At 42.2% G+C, this 17,852-nt stretch overlaps 1 protein-coding gene across 1 annotated transcript; it reads left to right on the top strand.

The window, feature by feature from the left end:
- Nucleotide 1: 1 nt before the first annotated feature.
- Nucleotides 2-17,031, top strand: sars2 (seryl-tRNA synthetase 2, mitochondrial; the record flags this gene model as incomplete). The annotated part of the gene is made up of 16 exons (XM_080526639.1): nt 2-274; nt 1,098-1,193; nt 1,596-1,625; nt 1,963-2,103; nt 2,302-2,356; nt 2,694-2,757; nt 3,073-3,178; nt 3,696-3,743; nt 5,420-5,528; nt 6,166-6,211; nt 6,700-6,787; nt 8,308-8,420; nt 12,272-12,365; nt 13,048-13,140; nt 16,444-16,509; nt 16,754-17,031. The coding sequence occupies 16 exons, from the start codon at nt 2-4 to the stop codon at nt 16,946-16,948; spliced, it is 1,617 nt and encodes a 538-aa protein (XP_080382765.1). The 3' UTR covers nt 16,949-17,031.
- Between the last annotated feature and the right edge of the window lie 821 nt (nt 17,032-17,852).

Below are 17,852 nucleotides of genomic sequence, written 5' to 3'. Positions count from 1 at the left end.
CATGGCCACCTCCATCGGCATAGCCGCAAAGTTCAGTGCATTGAATGTTTTGAAGCCGGTCGCTAGACACTATGCCAAGCTGGGGACAACAAGACTCACCCCCCCACGTCGCCTGGCCCATGTCGTACGGAGCAGCTTGTACGAGCATGTCCGGGAGGGCTACAGCGACAAGCCTGACTTGGACATGCGACCACTAACCCAGGAGGCGGACAAAGTCATAGCCAACCTGAACAGTAGGAAAGGGGATCTACGGGCAGCTGATGTCAGGGACATTGTAAGCCTTTTCTGTATTATATGGATATATTATATTCTGTGGATATGACAATGGTAAATGCCTATACTATGATGACAATGACTACTTTGATGGCTGTGATCCCTGGTTAATAATGTGATCACTCTATAACCTTTGCACTACTGATGTGTACATTACTACCTTTGCACATACTACTGTATATAATATTGCACATTGCACATGTCTCCTGATATAGCTTCTTTTATACTTCTGCACATTAGATACTGTACATAAACGACCTCACTGTACATAACCTACCTCACTGTACATAGCCCATAACTGTTATATACAAACCATAGGCCTACTGATGTTTACAATACTACCTCCGCACATACTGTATATTACGTAGTTACCTATCACTACCATTCTTGTTCTATTTATATCATGCCCTTTATATCACTATTTGCACTTCTGGTTGGATGCTAAACTGCATTTCGTTGTATAGTACTTGTACTCTGCGATGACAATCAAGTTGAATCTAATCTAATCTAATCTATTAAAATTATACACATCCAAGTTGTAGAGTAGTTGACTAAGCTTATGCATGACGACACATTGCAGATCAAGAGAATACAGTATTGTTGCTTCTGACACTGACATGTCATGTTTGTAATGTGATCAGATGGAGCTGCAGACTTTCATGTTTTAGTCTTTTTAACGATGGTGATCTAGGGATGTTGCAATGAAGTTGTCCCCCCCTCTATGTCAGAGATATCATAGGTGTGTGTGTGTGTGTGTGTGTGTGTGTGTGTGTGTGTGTGTGTGTGTGTGTGTGTGTGTGTGTGTGTGTGTGTGTGTGTTGCAGGTGTGTGTTTGGCAGCAGCTACAGGCGGTGCGACAGGACATCTCTCAGCTGGAGGAGCAGAAGACGAAGATCACTGAGAGAGTTCGAGCTCTGGTGGTTAGTCTGCATATGACTGTACCATACCTTAGACTGTACCACACCTTACTATACCATACCGTAGCCCCATCTGCACCTTAGCCTCACCTGTACCTTAGCCTCACCTGTACCTTCGCCATAGTCCCACCTGTACAATACCGTAGACTCTACCACACCTTAGACTAGACTAGACCATACCTTAGACTAGACTATACCATACCATAGCCCTGTCTGTACCTTAGTCTTAGCCCCACCTGTACCATACCTTTAGCCACATCTGTTCCCATTGGAGCTGTGGGGAAGACGATAGCAGATGCATCTAGACCAGACACATGCTTTTGAACATAACGCCTTTGTTAGTGTGCATTTTGTATTAGATATGGTTATAATAATAATCTACATCTTTCCCTTTTTTTTTTACAGGATCAGAATGACAAGAAAGCCTTGGCCAATGTATGTATGTTTCTTCTTCTTTGCTGTGACTGTAGAACCTAATGTTCCTATTATTTAAACTTCATATATCATGACAAGGCCAATATTAATATTTACATTAAGTGATAATTCTGGTATTGCAGCAATATTGTCATTCAGTTTGTAAGGCCTAATGATAATCTATTTTTGTATTTTGTATATTTCTATTGTGTTGGAGTGTCGAGAACCATTGTTTTTGTGATAAAACCCTAACCCTAAACATTTGTAAAAAGCAATACAAATATTTGACTAATAATCATGACAAGGAACCAGAAGGAAGACTGTTGTGTGATACTGAGTGTCCTGGTCTCCTCCTCAGCTGACGGAGTTCAAGCTAGCGAAGGAGGCGGGGCGGGACATCCGCCACAGGCTGAGCCAGCTGTACCCCCGGGAGACGGAGCTGGAGCAGACACACTACAGCCGCGCGCTGAGGCTGCCCAACACCACACACCCCGACGTGGTGAGACACACACACACACACACACACACACACCGACGTGGTGAGACACACACACACACACACCCAGACGTGGTGAGAACGCACTTGAGACAGGGCTGCACACACACACACACACACACACACACACGTTGGGGCGGCTGTGGCGCAGGAGGTAGAGCCGGCGTCTAATGATCACACACTTTCCCCTCCTCCCTTCAGCCAATCGGAGATGAGAGCCAGGCGAGAATGGTGGAGGTAGTCGGACAGAAGCCAGGTGGGTAAGAGTGTATTATATATAATAATACTAATACTAATAATAATAATAATAATAATAATAATAATATTAATAATACGTTTTATTTGTATAGCACCTTTCCTGCAAACGCTGCAGCTCATATGTGCTGTAATAAAGGAAAATATACAGTAGAGTGCGATAAATGATAACATGTTAAGCACTGTGACTAAACTGTTCCGTTAAGAGCGGTATACAAATACAATGTGATGGATTCATTTATTGGTTGAAATTATCTGTAATAAGTTCATAAACATAGCCATGTTCAGTGCAGTGTTTGATGCCTCGCTGGTCTCTTTTTTCCTCTCTTACCATTCAGAGTTTGACTTCAAACTCAGAGGACACCTCCAGCTGGGGGAGGAGCTGGGCATTATCAGACAGAGGTCAGAGACAGTGGTCCTCAATTCTCTCTCTGTCTCTCCCGCTCTCCCGCTCTCTCTCTCTCTCTCTCTCTCTCTCTCTCTCTCTCTCTCTCTCTCTCTCTCTCTGTGTCTCTCTCTGTCTCTGTCTCTCTCTCTCTCTCTCTGTGTCTCTCTCTGTCTCTGTCTCTCTCTCTCTCTCTCCATCTCTCTCTCTCTCTCTCTCTCTCTCGTACATGTTCTTTACCTCATGGCATTGTGTCAGTGTGATCACTGTGAATTTATTTTGAACTCATAACCTCTCTCTCCTTTGGTTTGTTCCTGTCTTCTTCCCGGCAGGCGTCTTGCTCATGTCTCAGGTCACAGGTCTTACTACCTGATGGGGGCAGGTGCCAGACTCCAGTCTGCTCTACAGAGCCTCGCCCTGGACACCTTACAGCGGCGGGTGAGACCTCCGTTCTTTTCATTTACATTTTTGGCATTTAGCAGACGTCTTATCCCAAAGCGTCTTACAATCGATACATTTGACTAAGCAGGTGAATCATCAATCCACCAGTCGTAGCAGGAAGAGTAATCTAGCTCAGGCCAGGGGCCTTTGGCAGTCGTCGTGATAGAAGAAGAAAAAATATGTTTTATTCATTTTTTTAATAGACACTGGAGAAACAGTACAAGGGGGGGGGAAGTAGAAATCTCAGGAGACACAGTGCTGGGAGGTAGTAGGTGTCTCAGGAGACACAGTGCTGGGGGGTAGTAGATGTCTCAGGAGACACAGTGCTGGGGGGTAGTAGATGTCTCAGGAGACACAGTGCTGGGGGGTAGTAGATGTCTCAGGAGACACAGTGCTGGGGGTAGTAGATGTCTCAGGACCTGAGAATGTGTCTGTGTGGGTGATGGGTGATATCATTTCTCTCTACTTTTTAATATAAGTTTATTTCTTCTTCTTTTCTTCTGATTCCTCTCAGGGGTTCGTCCCCATGGTTGTGCCAGACATGCTGAAGGGGGCTGTGTTTGTGAGTATCTGACTGTACTAGGGCTGCCACAAACGATTATTTTCATAGTCGACTAGTCACCGATTATTTTAACGATTAGTCGACTAATCGGATCATAAATTACAGCTTATCGCACAATTACTCAATCGCTCTTATTTAGCTATCATCTTCTAAATCAGCTTCTAAATTTTGCTTGAAGTTGTTAGTTGTTGTTGTAGGCATGTGCTAACTAAAAATAAAGACAATTAAAATGATTGTTCACTCAAAAATAGATATTTTAATGAACTTTGCAGATTTATTTCTGGCATCACTTGCATGTAATGTAAAGAGTAGTAGAGGGTGCAAACTGCTGAGTAAAATGAGGTAGGCTAGGCACTAGGCAACCAAAAGAATACAAAAACAAAAATAAATACTTGTACAGAGTACAAAAGTTTTGCTTTGCTTCACTCATCTCATAGTAGAACGCGCCTTCTTAGCACTGTAACGTTAAGACAACATTTTTAGCTATTTGATAAGTATCGCTTTGATGACAACGTTACAGCACATAACGTAAAATAATGTAAGAAGGCTTTTAACGTCACGATATCGTTAGCCAATAACAAGCTAACTAGCTTACCGAGACGAGCCATCGTCTTCCTCGTCATCTGCCACAACGTGCTTCCTTTTTAGATGCTCGCGCATCATAGACGTGCTGCCATGATAAGCGAGTTCAGCTTTGCAAATTTTACATTTTACATTCTTTTTTTCAACGTTGTGGTTGAAATGCTCCCACACTTTAGAGGTACGAGGACAGGAAGACATTTCTCTGTTTGTTTTTCCGGGGAAGTCACGTGTGCCCCGGATGACCGACACTGCGCATGTACATCAAAGACACTGGGAGACGCTAGCCAGTGGCAGCTTCAGGGAAGAAAAACGAATGCTTATCGAATGAAATTAATGGTCTTTATTGTCATTGATATAGTACAGGTACCAAACAACAAAATTTGGGAGGGGGAGGCTCCCCTGGTGCTAGCCAAGAAAAAAAAAGAAACGCTTATTTCAGCTCCAAAAAAACATGCGACGACGTCGATTACCAAATATGTCGGCGACGATTTTGGTAATCGACGTCGTCGCGACTAGTCGACTAATCATGGCAGCCCTAGACTGTACCTGTCCTGTCCATCTGTACTGTCAACACATACATACGGGACTTTTGTTATTGAAAGTCAGAGCACCTATCCATGCATTCTCTCTCTCTCTCTCTGTCCTCTCTCTGTCTCTCTCTCTCTCTGTCTCTCTCTCTCTCTCTCTCTCTCACTGTCTCTCTCTCTCTGTCTCTCTCTCTGTCTCTTTCTCTCTCTCTGTCTCTCTCTCTCTCTCTCTCTCTCTCTCTGTCTCTCTCTCTGTCTTTCTCTCTCTCTCTCTCTCTCTCTCTCTGTCTCTCTCTCTCTCTGTCTCTCTCTCTCTCTGTCTCTCTCTCTCTGTCTCTCTCTCTGTCTCTCTCTCTGTCTCTCTCTCTCTCTCTCTTTCTCTCTCTCTCTCTCTGTCTCTCTCTCTTTCTCTCTCTCTCTCTCTCTCTCTCTCTCTCTCTCTTTCTCTCTCTCTCTCTCTCTCTCTCTCTCTCTCTCTCTCTCTCTCTCTCTCTCTCTCTCTCTCTCTCTCTCTCTCTCTCTCTCTCTCTCTCTCTGTCTCATGCATTCTGCCCCCCCCCCCCCCAGGAGGGTTGTGGGATGCAGCCCCATGCCCACCAGTCTCAGGTGTACTCTCTAGACCCCGCCCACTTCCCGGACCTCAACCTGGCTGGCACCGGGGAGGTGGGAGTAGCAGGTAGGTGGGTGAGACTGGACGCCATGTTTGTTTGTTTATTAGGATCCCCATTAGCTAAGGCCATGACGTTAGCTAGTCTTCCTGGGGTCCGATACAAAAATCATATTTGGACAGTTGTCAACATTATATACATACAGACAATTGTAAACATTGTATACATACATACTGTACATCATAATAACAAAAATAAATAAATGAAAATACAACAGATCAGCAAACGGGATAAATAATGTATTGTTCATTCAGAGATAATTTTATTAAGTGCTCTTTTATTGCTTTCTTGAAAGTGCATCTTGCTTAACATGCCATGCTAGATACACCAGACCGTCCTTCCTGTTGTAACAGAATGTTAGCTACTTCTTGATTAGCTTGACTGATGCAGGTGTACGCACATGCGGTAATAACAATAATTATTATTATAATAAATAATAATAATAATAAATGCCATTTAGCTGACACTTTTATCCATAGACAGTTACATTGCAGTGAGTGTTTACATGTTTCAGTATTCGTCCCAGCAGGATATTTTCCTCAAATAAAAAAGAAAGCCCCAAACAGGAAATGTTTTGGGTGTTGTGTTTGAGGTTTGAGGTAGACATTATCAGACATAGTCCTGACAGGCTGCTCTCCCCTCCAGGGTACTTTATGGACCACGCTGTTAACTGGAGGGACCTTCCTGTCAGGTGAAAGGCATTTCCTTTTTTTTTTTTTTTTTAATTATAATTTCCTGGATATCCAGTATGGAGAATACAATGAAACCTAATTTTACATTTTTGCTGTATATAGTACTTGTGTGTAAGTGTGTAAGTGTGTAAGTGTGTGTAACAACAACAACAACAACAACAATGGAAACAAGCGTCTTTCATGCAAAATAATTAAGTGGAAACTCCAGTCTTGCCTTACCTTCTCATGTGTTGTATGTATTGTTCTATGTTGACCCTGAGTATTTCTGTTTATATGTTTGTTTTTATTCTTGCCGGGGCCTCTTGGCCAGATCGTCATTGAAAATGAGAATTTGTTCTCAACTGATTTTATCTGGTTAAATAAAGGTCAAATAAAAACAAGGTCGTTGTGCTTCTTGTTACTGGTAACAATCAGTGATCACTGGTTAATTACCATTGTTATTACCTACTTATTAATGTAAAGTGATGGTCTGGTGTTTCCCTGGCAGGTCAGTGTGCAGCAGCACATGTTACAGGGCTGAGACAGACACGGGCAGAGAGACCTGGGGCCTCTACAGGGTACACCACTTCAACAAGGTACAAACATCACATACCACTTCAACAAGGTACAAACATCACACACCACTTCAACAAGGTACAAACATCACACACCACTTCAACAAGGTACAAACATCACACACCACATTCATACTGAGGTACAGAGTACATCCTGTTTCTGGACTCCCCTCCTTCATGAATCACACCTGCAGTCTAATAATGGTCTTATAATAGTCTTATAATGATCTTCGGTCTGGGGCCTAATGCAGGGCTTAAAGTTCTCCGGCACGGTGCCGGATTTCCGGCGCAGGGGAATTTTGAGCAATAAAATAAAATAAAATCACATGCTATTTGTTTACATCGTAATTTAAAGAGTCATCTTCAGCAAAGAGACAGTTCCGCCTACCAATGGTATCACATTGCTCAAGCCAACCAACGACTTCTAGCCAATCGGAGGCAGAGTAGTGGGGCGGGCCTTAAGAAGTTTGAATGAGTGTAATGTTAGCTTGGAGAGACGTTCGCTTTTAGCAGCCCGCTATCTCGCTAACTTAAGTAAGAGTCTATTAAAATGGAAGCCAAGTTTCTTAAACCTTGCTCATACAACAACCTTGCGACGGCTACAGGTAGCCTACCACTTCATCTTCAATGACCGACCGTGTTTGCGAGCAAAAGATCCGAGTGTGTGCGTTTATAGCTGAACATGATCTGTCTTTCACAATGGCTCAGCCACTCGTCGATTTGTGCAAGAAGCTATCAGAAGACAAAAATGCACTGACAAAGCTGTCCGTTTCCAACCAGCACGCCAGCTATTTAAACACACATGGCCTTTGTCCCGGAATTGAAAAAACGGCTGTGTGAAAAGCTTAAAAAAGCAACGTTTTCAATTAATATCGACGAAGCTACTAATCTTAACATGGACAAAATCCTCAATGTCCTTGTTCGATTTTTTTATGATGATCTGGCCAAAGTAACAACACAACACCTTGTCAACAGGAAAGTAAACATCGCCAACTCATCAGCCCTCATGCAGGAGCTCAAAGATATCCTGGAGTCCAATGGTCTTGACTGGTCACTAGTCATCAGTATTCTACTTGATGTAGATCTATTGATCTATTGTTATAGTGATAGTGGCTTAATAAGTGATGCAATCAGTTTGGCCTTAAGTGATTTAATCAGTTTGGCCTTAACTGATTTAATCAGTTTGTTCTTTTAAAGACATCTAAATATATAATTTTTGTATTGAGTATAAAACAGTATTAATGCATTTTAACATTGAGACTTATATTTTGTATTGACTATAAAACAGTATTAATGCATTTAAACATTGAGACATGTATTTTGTATTGACTATAACATAGTATTAATGCATTTAAACATTGAGACAAGAAGCTGTCTTCTGTACCCGCTCTCCCAATATCTCAAACTGTGACCCCCCTCCCCAAGGAAAAGTTTCAGGCACAGGATTATTTCCCACTTTAAGCCCTGCTAATGTGTGTTTGTGTGTGTGTGTGTGTGTGTGTGTGTGTGTGTGTGTGTGTGTGTGTGTGTGAGAGAGACAGGTGGAGATGTTTGGTGTCACAGCAGATGAGACAGGGGAGGAGAGCTCTCAGCTGTTAGAGGACTTCCTGTCCCTGCAGAAGGAAATCTTCTCCTCTCTGGAACTCCACTACAGGTAACAGCATCTCTCTGTGCTTTCATAGGTAATGAATGGATGAATAGATAGCAGTGGCGGCTGGCCAATAGAGGGCGCTAGGGCGCCACCCCCACCTTCCAACGCTTCCTACACTTCCTAGTTGCTACTTGTAAAAGATTTTTTATTTTTTTTATTGTTTATTCATAAAATGCGGCTGATATTCTGTCGGCGCCTATCAGAATTCATTAAAAATCCTCCAATACAATAAACATTTGATCTGTGTGTGTGTAAAATTCACTGTGAAAATACATAGGGTAGAGTGTCGGGACGCCGGCCGAATGGGACCCTATGGCAGTGCAAATACTTTTGGCTTACACGTGAGCTGTAGCAGCGCTCCAATCGGCCGTCTCCTATTTCCCGGTCGGGGCGCACAAAAGTGCGCCCTGAGCATGCGCGGATTATAGGCTTACCTAGGCTGCAGCCTAGGGCCACTACCACTAGGGGGCCACGACAGCCACCTAACATTGGATACAATTTTTTTTTTTTAATGCGTGAGACTTGAGAGCCCTGAATATCCGGTTGTTAAGTCTGACGTCAAACGTGACGTTTTGCAATTTCCGGGTCCAAACCAGAAATTCTCCGCTCCAGAATACCAGTGTACTACAGCGGTAGAATGATTTTTTTTTTTTTATATATATTTTTATTGAACAATAGACATTCGGAAGTCAATGTACGTACATTCAAGGTCCACATTTTTCCCCCTTTTTCTCCCCCCCACCCCGGTCCTATACACACATTCTACTACATTTGCACTGACAACAAGCATCAACACAAGGTAAATTATTCATCATCACTTGTCATAAAAGAAAGAAAAAAAAATAAGAAACAGAAGAAATAACATACTACAAAAACAATGCAGTGGAGACATCATCCAGTCGTACAGAAAGTTAGATATAACCCTGTAGGTAGTTTGCAGAGTGGTCAGTGTCATCTTTGAATTAGGCATTAGAATAAGTTTAATTGTCCTGTAGTGTCTTTAGTTTAGACGTGTAATTAGTCATAGGGCCCCATACAGATTCAAATTTTCCTGGTGAACCCCTCAGGTCATATTTAATTTTCTCCAAGTGCAGAAACATCATGAGGTCCTTGAGCCACAGAGACGTTTTGGGGGCGTATGAAGATTTCCAATCTAACAATATTCTCCTTCGTGCCAATAATGATGCGAAGGCAATGCTGTCAGAAATGTTCCTCCTATCAGTCAGTAGAATGACAGTTTAATCGTTTTTTAGACTCGGATCTATTCATACAACAAGGGACACAGCACTTTCCCGTTTTCCCCATATTGTCAGGGTATTTGAGCCTCGGTAAAGCGCTATATAAATATAATTTATTATTATTATTATTGCGGCATTTCGAAGACAGCGCCTCAGCCAACTTTGGACCCGGAAACACGTCGCGACTTAACAACCGAATAGCTAAGTTAAAAATAATAATAATAATAATGCAGCTGCGACGACCAATGTTGTTGAGAGTGAGAGCCACAAAGCAGTTAGCACTGGGTCGGGTGTCGCTAGCAGCACTGAGGCGAACATGGGGGACAGCAACAGAGAGACAGACAACAGGAGAGGAGAGCAACAGAGAGACAGACAACAGGAGAGGAGAGCAACAGAGAGACAGACAACAGGAGAGGACAGCAACAGAGAGACAGACAACAGGACAGCAACAGAGAGACAGACAACAGGACAGCAACAGAGAGACAGACAACAGGAGAGGAGAGCAATAGAGACAGAACTGAGGTGAGGTGAGCAACAGAGATAGTTCAGGATGATAACAAACAGTTCAGTATGACAGAGACAACTAATAGAAAGACAACTGTATGATTATAGAGTTTTCAATGTTCAAGGAAATATTGTATGATAATAGAAAGGTACACTTTAATTTAATTAAAGAAGTAACAAAGAACACATTTATTATCACAATTGCATTGTGTTCCATGTCTTTCTCCATTGAATAAATAATGCCTAGTTGAATGGCTAAACAAGACAACTGTCTGGACAGTACTGCTAGAATTATTCACCTTACCGCTGCACAGATAGACAAAGGGTATAAGTCCATTCTGTTAACATTAGGTCTACTCTGCTAACAAAGACTATTCCAGTTGATTTGTCAGTTGTTGTGCATTATATTTTTGTTGTGTTTGCAGTTTGCCCTTTAATAAGTTATATATAAAAATAATTAAGTTATATATATATTCTCATGCTAAAATCGACTGTAAATCCAGATTTTAAAGTTTATATTCTTCCCCGTGGAGCATGCCCCCATAACCTGTGCCCCACCCAACATTTTTATCACCAGCCGCCACTGATAGATAGATAGATAGATAGATAGATAGATAGATAGATAGATAGATAGATAGATAGATAGATAGATAAGATTCAAATAAATGTGTGATCTTTGTGGTCTGCATACTGTTTTGTGCCCTGCACTATGGTTATGCACATACTGTTCTACCACAGTGTCTATGTTGCGTATAGCATATTGGCATGGGGAGTCTATCCTAAGTGTTACCATAGTCTTTACAATGGGTAGCTGCTATTTACACACAATGACCACTAGTTGGCATGTCTTGTAAATTAGCCTGCCTCCTACACAGAAAAACTGCAAAATAGCTTTATACTCAGGGGTGCACATAACTGGTGCGCCAGTGCGCATGCGTCGCCAAAATGCATGCTGCGCGGCAGATCAGCCGCATGATGGCGCTTTTGCGCACCAAAAAAAATAAAAATAATAATAATTTGATCACAAAAAAAACATCCTCTACCATGGTTGAAATTGAGGACAGTGATAATTTACAGCAGTCAAGAGAGCAGTGATGATGACGATTAAGCTTGTAGCATAAATAAATGCTTAGGCTGTAACTTTTTGTTGAAAAGTTGATTTCAGTGTTTACAGAACAGAGCAGTGCTTAAAGAGATGTCCGTTTATTTCAGTGTGTTTAAAGAACAGACATTCAGTTAGTGCTTAAAGAGATGTCAGTTGATTTCATTGTGTTTAAAGGAGTCTGACAGACTTTCATGCTTAAAGAGCAGTCATTTGATTTTGCATTTGTTTATTTTGTTTTGCACACAATCATTTGTTCGTTCATCTTTATTTATGAATAAATGTCGTTTTGCTAATATAAGTTATCCATGTATCCCTTTTTCATCCATCCTGTGGGACGGGTCGTGACTCGCGAGCTCGGGGAGCACCAAGCAGCATCCCTAGGTGCTCCTCTGAGCACTGGCCCCAAAAAGTTATGTGCACCCCTGTTTATACTAGCTTATCCTGATATGATTTAGAAAATGTAAGGATACTGGGTGGTAGAACGCACATATCTACTAGATTGAAATCAAGTGTAATACTGAAACACAAATGTGTACATTTCAAACCTGCAAACTGCGACACTTTAAATGAATGTGCAATAACACTATGTGCAATATGACAACCCTAGGGTACATAAGGTTCAGAGAATAGGAAATGTTAGAATAGGTATAGCATAGCATAGAGTACAGCACAGTGTTTTATTTGTATAGTATAGTATAGTGGATAGTGTACATAGCCTTTATTTATGTAAACCAGCTCCTTTCCCTTCTTGTTTTTAGTTTTTTTTCCTAGCACCAGGGGAGCCCCCCATCCCAAATTTCGTTGTTTGGTACCTGTACTATATCAATGACAATAAAGACCATTCATTCATTCATTCATTCATATCTAGTAAAAGTCATGAAAAGAGGGTCCTGAAATTTGATTGAGTGCAAAGATATAAAGTTTATTTTACCCTCATGGCTGTTCTAGTGTTAATGACCCCACCCATGGCTGTTGTGTTAAAGCGACTCTGTGCTGTTTCTCTCTAGAGTGCTGGACATGCCGACACAGGAACTAGGCCCTCCTGCTCACAGGAAGTACGATATTGAGGCGTGGATGCCTGGGAGGGACAGCTACGGAGAGGTGAGCACCAAGTCATCACTGACCAATCATATCCTTCAGAAGTGGTGTAGAGGATTTTTAACATGTATGAATTCTGTAAAATGCCTATGGGAATATGTCTGTCCATTTCACACAGAATGTAGACTAGTATAACTGTGGTGGCTGTAACTGTGCCCAAAGGACTGTTGAAAGTTCATCTCTGTCCTGTTTATGAACACTCTCTCCTGAGTTGAACACTCACTGGAGAACGGGTTCATAAACATTTATGGAATGTGGACTCCTATCGCTGTTGTGTCTATGTTGACACTATACAAGAGATATGTTGTGTGTGAGGGGCACTTCAGTCTACCTTCAACTCCAGTTGTGAAAGACCATTTTCTTTTAAGAAATATTATATATTCTTTGATCCATATTACATTTAAAGTAAAGCTATATTGAATCCACAACAGTAGGTTTGTCTTGTTTTCCTGGAGGGGATATTTTATTTTTCGACATCGGATTAAACTAATTAAACGAATAATTATACTAAAGTATTAATTTAGAACCGTTCGGTAGCACAGGTGTGTTAGTGTTGGGAACAAAAACATCACGCAAACACGTCACTTCAGTGATATGAAACCAAATATTTAGACAAGAACACTAGCATCTGTTGTCCTGAGGTTTGATAGTTTGTTGTGCTTCCTTCCTCCCTCGCCTACAACAGATCTCCAGCGGGTCCAACTGTACTGACTACCAGAGCCGCAGACTAAACATCCTCTATGAGGGAGAGGATGGTAGCCTACACTACGCTCACACGGTGAGAGAGGACAGGAGGCTGCTGGGAAGTTATTGCCTCAGTGGGGCGGCTGTGTCGCAGGAGGTAGAGCCGGCGTCTAATGATCGCACGGTTGGCAGATCGGCGGTTCGAGCCCCGGCTGGCCACATGTACATGAAGTGTCCTTAGGCAAGACACTGAACCCCAAATTGCTCCCAGCGAGCGGGCCGACGCCTTGCATGGCAGCTTGCCACTATAGCAGGGTTTCCGTTAGAAAAATTTGCCGTCGGACATCGTGTCCGGGAAGAATTCGATTTACCGGACAAACGTGATATATTCCGGTCATCATATTAAAATATAATATTTTTTTTTTTTTCCAAAATCATATTTTTTTTTCTTCAAATCTAATATAGCTGTTTGTCGCGGTGATTACTGTTGTGTAGCGGCCTATATATGCCATTTAATGTCTATTTCTCATCCGATACGATTAGATGCGAGCTATATAATAATATAACATGATTTGACGCATGCGCGCTATGCCATGCGTCAAATCCAGCGCTGAACGGGTCCAGCGCTGAACGGGCGCCTCACTGGGAACTGAACAGACAGCATCGATCAATGAACGGACTCCACATTACGTTAACTGAAGTTTGTTAAATTGTTTGGGATTAATGTGAGTTTTCTATTTTCTCTTTCCAGTTTTACCCTTTTTTTTTATTTAAACAATAAAACAACGACATTTCTATAACCAGGGGGGTATTCCATCGACGTCGCTGGAGGAAAGTCTGGGCTTGTTTTGACAAGTCTCGCGAGATCTATCAAGATATGCCTGGATCTTTTTAAGAGTCTCGCGGGACTTGGCGAAGTAGGCCTAGGTTTTCCTTTGGCGACGTTGATAGAACACTCCCCAGGTCTCGCTGGTTGGGAAGGCATTTCGTTTAGCCTGTCAAATCATACTTAGGGGATAGCCCTGTAAGCTCATACGGGTCTGTATGTCGTCCTGAAAACCGGCTGTTAGATCATATCGCTGAAGTTTGTCTCCATCTTAGTGTAAATGTTGTCCGTTTCGTTTGTTATCCTTGTTATTGTGCGATAAAGTTAAGGCTTTCCGCTTCGGGCCACCATTTTCAGCTGGGCACCGGACACACACACACTCGTGCACGCGCGGCACTGCCCGAGAGAGAAGGACCCGCCCCCTTTGGTTAGCCTATAGGCTGGCTGGAGGGGGCGGGTCCTTCTCTCTCGGGCAGTGTTTTGTGTGTGTGTTTGGTGCTCAGCTGAGAATGGTGGCCCAAAGCCAATTTGAATACAAAATGTGAACTTTAGCGAATTGTATTCAAATTGTGCTTAGAGGGAATTATTTTCACCGGACATTTTGTCCGACGAGTTTTCAATTTGTCGGACTTCGACAATTTTTACCGGACAAAGTCCGGGAATTACCGGTTAACGGAAACCCTGCACTATAGGTGTGTGAATGTGTGTGTGTGAATGAGAGGCCTTTGTAAAGCGCTTTGGAATAAGGCGCTATATAAGTCAGTCCATTTACCATTTGATACAATAGCTCATATGTAGGGCAGGGTTTCCGTTAACCGGTAATTACCGGTCTTTGTCCGGTAAATTGTGTTGAAGTCCGACAAATTGAAAACTCGTCGGACATAATGTCCGGTGAAAATAATTCCCTCTAAGCACAATTTGGCTTCGGGCCACCATTTTCAGCTGAGCACCAAACACACACACACTCATACACGCACAACACTGCCCGAGAGAGAAGGACCCGCCCCCTTTAGTTAGCCTGCCCGAGAGAGAAGGACCCGCCCCCTTTAGTTAGCCTATAGCCTATAGGCTAACTAAAGGGGGCGGGTCCTTCTCTCTCGGGCAGTGTTGTGTGTGTGTGTTTGGTGCTCAGCTGAAAATGGTGTCCCGAAGCGGAGCGGATAACAAACGAAACGGACAACATTTACACTATGGAGACAAACTTCAGCGATATGATCTAACAGCCGGTCTTCAGGACGACATACAAAAACAGTTATGTTCTCCTCATTGTCATACTCCCGAGTCCGATTAAGTATGATTTGACAGGCAGCTAAACGAAATGCCTTCCCAACCAGCGAGACCTGGGGGGTATTCCATCAACGTCGCTAAAGGAAAATCCTGGCTTATTTTTGATAACTCTCGCGAGATTTATCGGAATATGCCTGTATATTTTTAGGAACCCTCGCGAGACTTTGTCAGACTAAACCTGGATTTTCTTTTAGCGATATTGATGGAATACCCCCCTGGTTATAGAAATGACGTTGTTTTATTGATAAAAAAAAAGGGTAAAACTGGAAAGAGAAAATAGAAAACTCACATTAATCCCAAACAATTTAACAAACTTCAGTTAACGTAATGTGGAGTCCGTTCATTGATCGATGCTGTCTGTTCAGTTCCCAGTGAGGCGCCCGTTCAGCGCTGGACATAATGGCATAGCGCGCATGCGAATCATGTTATATTATTATATATTATATAGCTCGCATCTAATCGTATCGGATGAGAAATATACATTAAATGGCATATATAGGCCGCTACACAACAGTAATCACCGCGACAAACAGCTATATTAGATTTGGAGGAAAAAAAATATGATTTAGAATTTTTTTTTTATTATTATATTTTAATATGATGACCGGAATATATCACGTTTGTCCGGTAATTCGAAATCTTCCCGGACACGATGTCCGGCGGCAAATTTTTCTAACGGAAACCCTGATGTAGGGATGGGAATCGAGAACTGGTTCCAGTTGAGAACCGGTAACAAATAGTTTGTCAGAATCTTATGCCTCCAAGGTTAGCGATGCCTTTTATCGATGCCGGCATGTTTTTCTGACAGTTGCACGTTGAAAAAAATGTCTGATGTCAAACTCTGTGTCTGATGTCAAACTCTGCGTCTGACGTCAAACTCTGCGGTGTAGTATCCGGCGTAGATATAGAAACGTCGATACTAGGGATGCGCTGAAAGTTCGGCCACCGAAATTATTCAGCCAAAAATAGCAAAAAAATTGCAGATTGCCGATTGGTAGAACATGGTGCTAGCAACACTAAGGTTGTGGGTTCAATACCCGCTGGGACCATATATACAACAAATGTATGTACTCATTGTACTGTTAGTCGCTTTCGATAACAGTGTCTGCTAAATTGCATATGTTAGGATTGAATATCACAAAAATACACACATTTCTTAATACCTGTATACAAAAGAGATGTGTGATTTATCAATCCTTTGTATGACCCCTGTATGACCCCTGGTCAGTGGTAAGGGCTCGAGGTCTGTTTGGTATAATAACCCTGGTGTTTCTCCTGCTCCAGGTGAACGCCACAGCGTGTGCTATCCCCAGAACCATCATCGCTATTCTGGAGACCCACCAGACCAAGGTGAGAGAGAACTCTCCTCTGACAACATCTAACACTAACCATAATCCTGTCAAGGATATGATTGGTCAGTGATGACATCATGCTTTCCTCCCCATCTCTGTCCTACCCTAGCGTCCAGCCATTGGTGTGTGAATGCGTGTGTGAATGAGCACATACACACACACACACACACACAAAATTCAGTCAGATATTGATCTCTTTTCCATCTCTTTCTCTCTTTCACTTTTTACTCTTCCATGTCCAGGAGGGGACGGTGCGTGTGCCCCATGCCCTGCAGCCCTACCTGGGTCTGGAGGTGATTGACAAGCCCAGATCCACTCCTCTGAAATACATCGGCCCAAACCAGCCCAGCCGTCTGCCACGGCCCGCCCCAAAACAAGATGGCCGTCAGAGATCCAGCCCTGTCACCACTCAACAGAAGACATCTCCATCAATATGATGTTTTCTACAGTATACTTAGTGTAAATATACTGTAAATGTATTTGATGTCATATTGTGTGTTATTACATGGAATGAGTATCCTGCTGCACCTGTCGATAATGACAATGAATGTGAAGTAGTAAAACAACTTTGAGGATCTCACAGGGTTAAAAACCACTCAATGATTGTTCAATTATTGCATTTGTTTATATTCTTTTTATATTAGGCTATGCTATGCCAGGTAGCAAATATATTTTCCATAAGGAGAATCTGCATCTCCTATGTATATTATTTATATATTTGTTTAAGAAGCCATAGCCACACTGCAACTAAGGTCAGTCTACTGTTCTACAACCAAGCACTCATCCACACCTGTCATAGTATCAATAATAATAATAATAATAATAATAACCATTATTTGTATAGCACTTTTCCTGCAAACGTTGCAGCTCAAAGTGCTCCAATTATTATATAATCATCATTTAATTGTTTAGTTATTTAAAGGCAATATTAAAAAGATGGGTTTTTAGTCTTGACTTGAACATATTTGCTGAGGTTTCATCCCTAATCCCTAATCAACATCAACAATAGAATGTAATAAGGATAATAAATAGCTAAAATATAAACATCAACAGTAATAAGTAACATTAAGTACAGTACATATAAAATATGTTAGAGAATGTTAGTAGCAGCAGTGAAGGTAGTAAGTGCAGAGTGCAACGTTATGGCCTGAGGGTCGTAGAAGATGTTGTGTAACGTGTTGGTCCAGGACTGGAGGCTTCAGTACCGTCTGCCTGATGGAAGCAGAGACAACAGAGTGAGACTGTGTCCTTGGTGATCTTCCTGCCTTTCTACTTCCATCTCTCAGAGTAGATAAGCGCGGACGAGGGAGCTCTCAGTCTCCGCCCGTGATGGACCGGGTC

Source organism: Nansenia antarctica (genome assembly GCF_963989245.1).
Source record: "Nansenia antarctica genome assembly, chromosome: 1".
In the NCBI taxonomy this organism is placed as follows: domain Eukaryota; kingdom Metazoa; phylum Chordata; class Actinopteri; order Argentiniformes; family Microstomatidae; genus Nansenia; species Nansenia antarctica.
The sequence above is the reverse complement of the archived record's forward strand: the minus strand, read 5'-3'. Positions and strand labels throughout refer to the sequence as shown.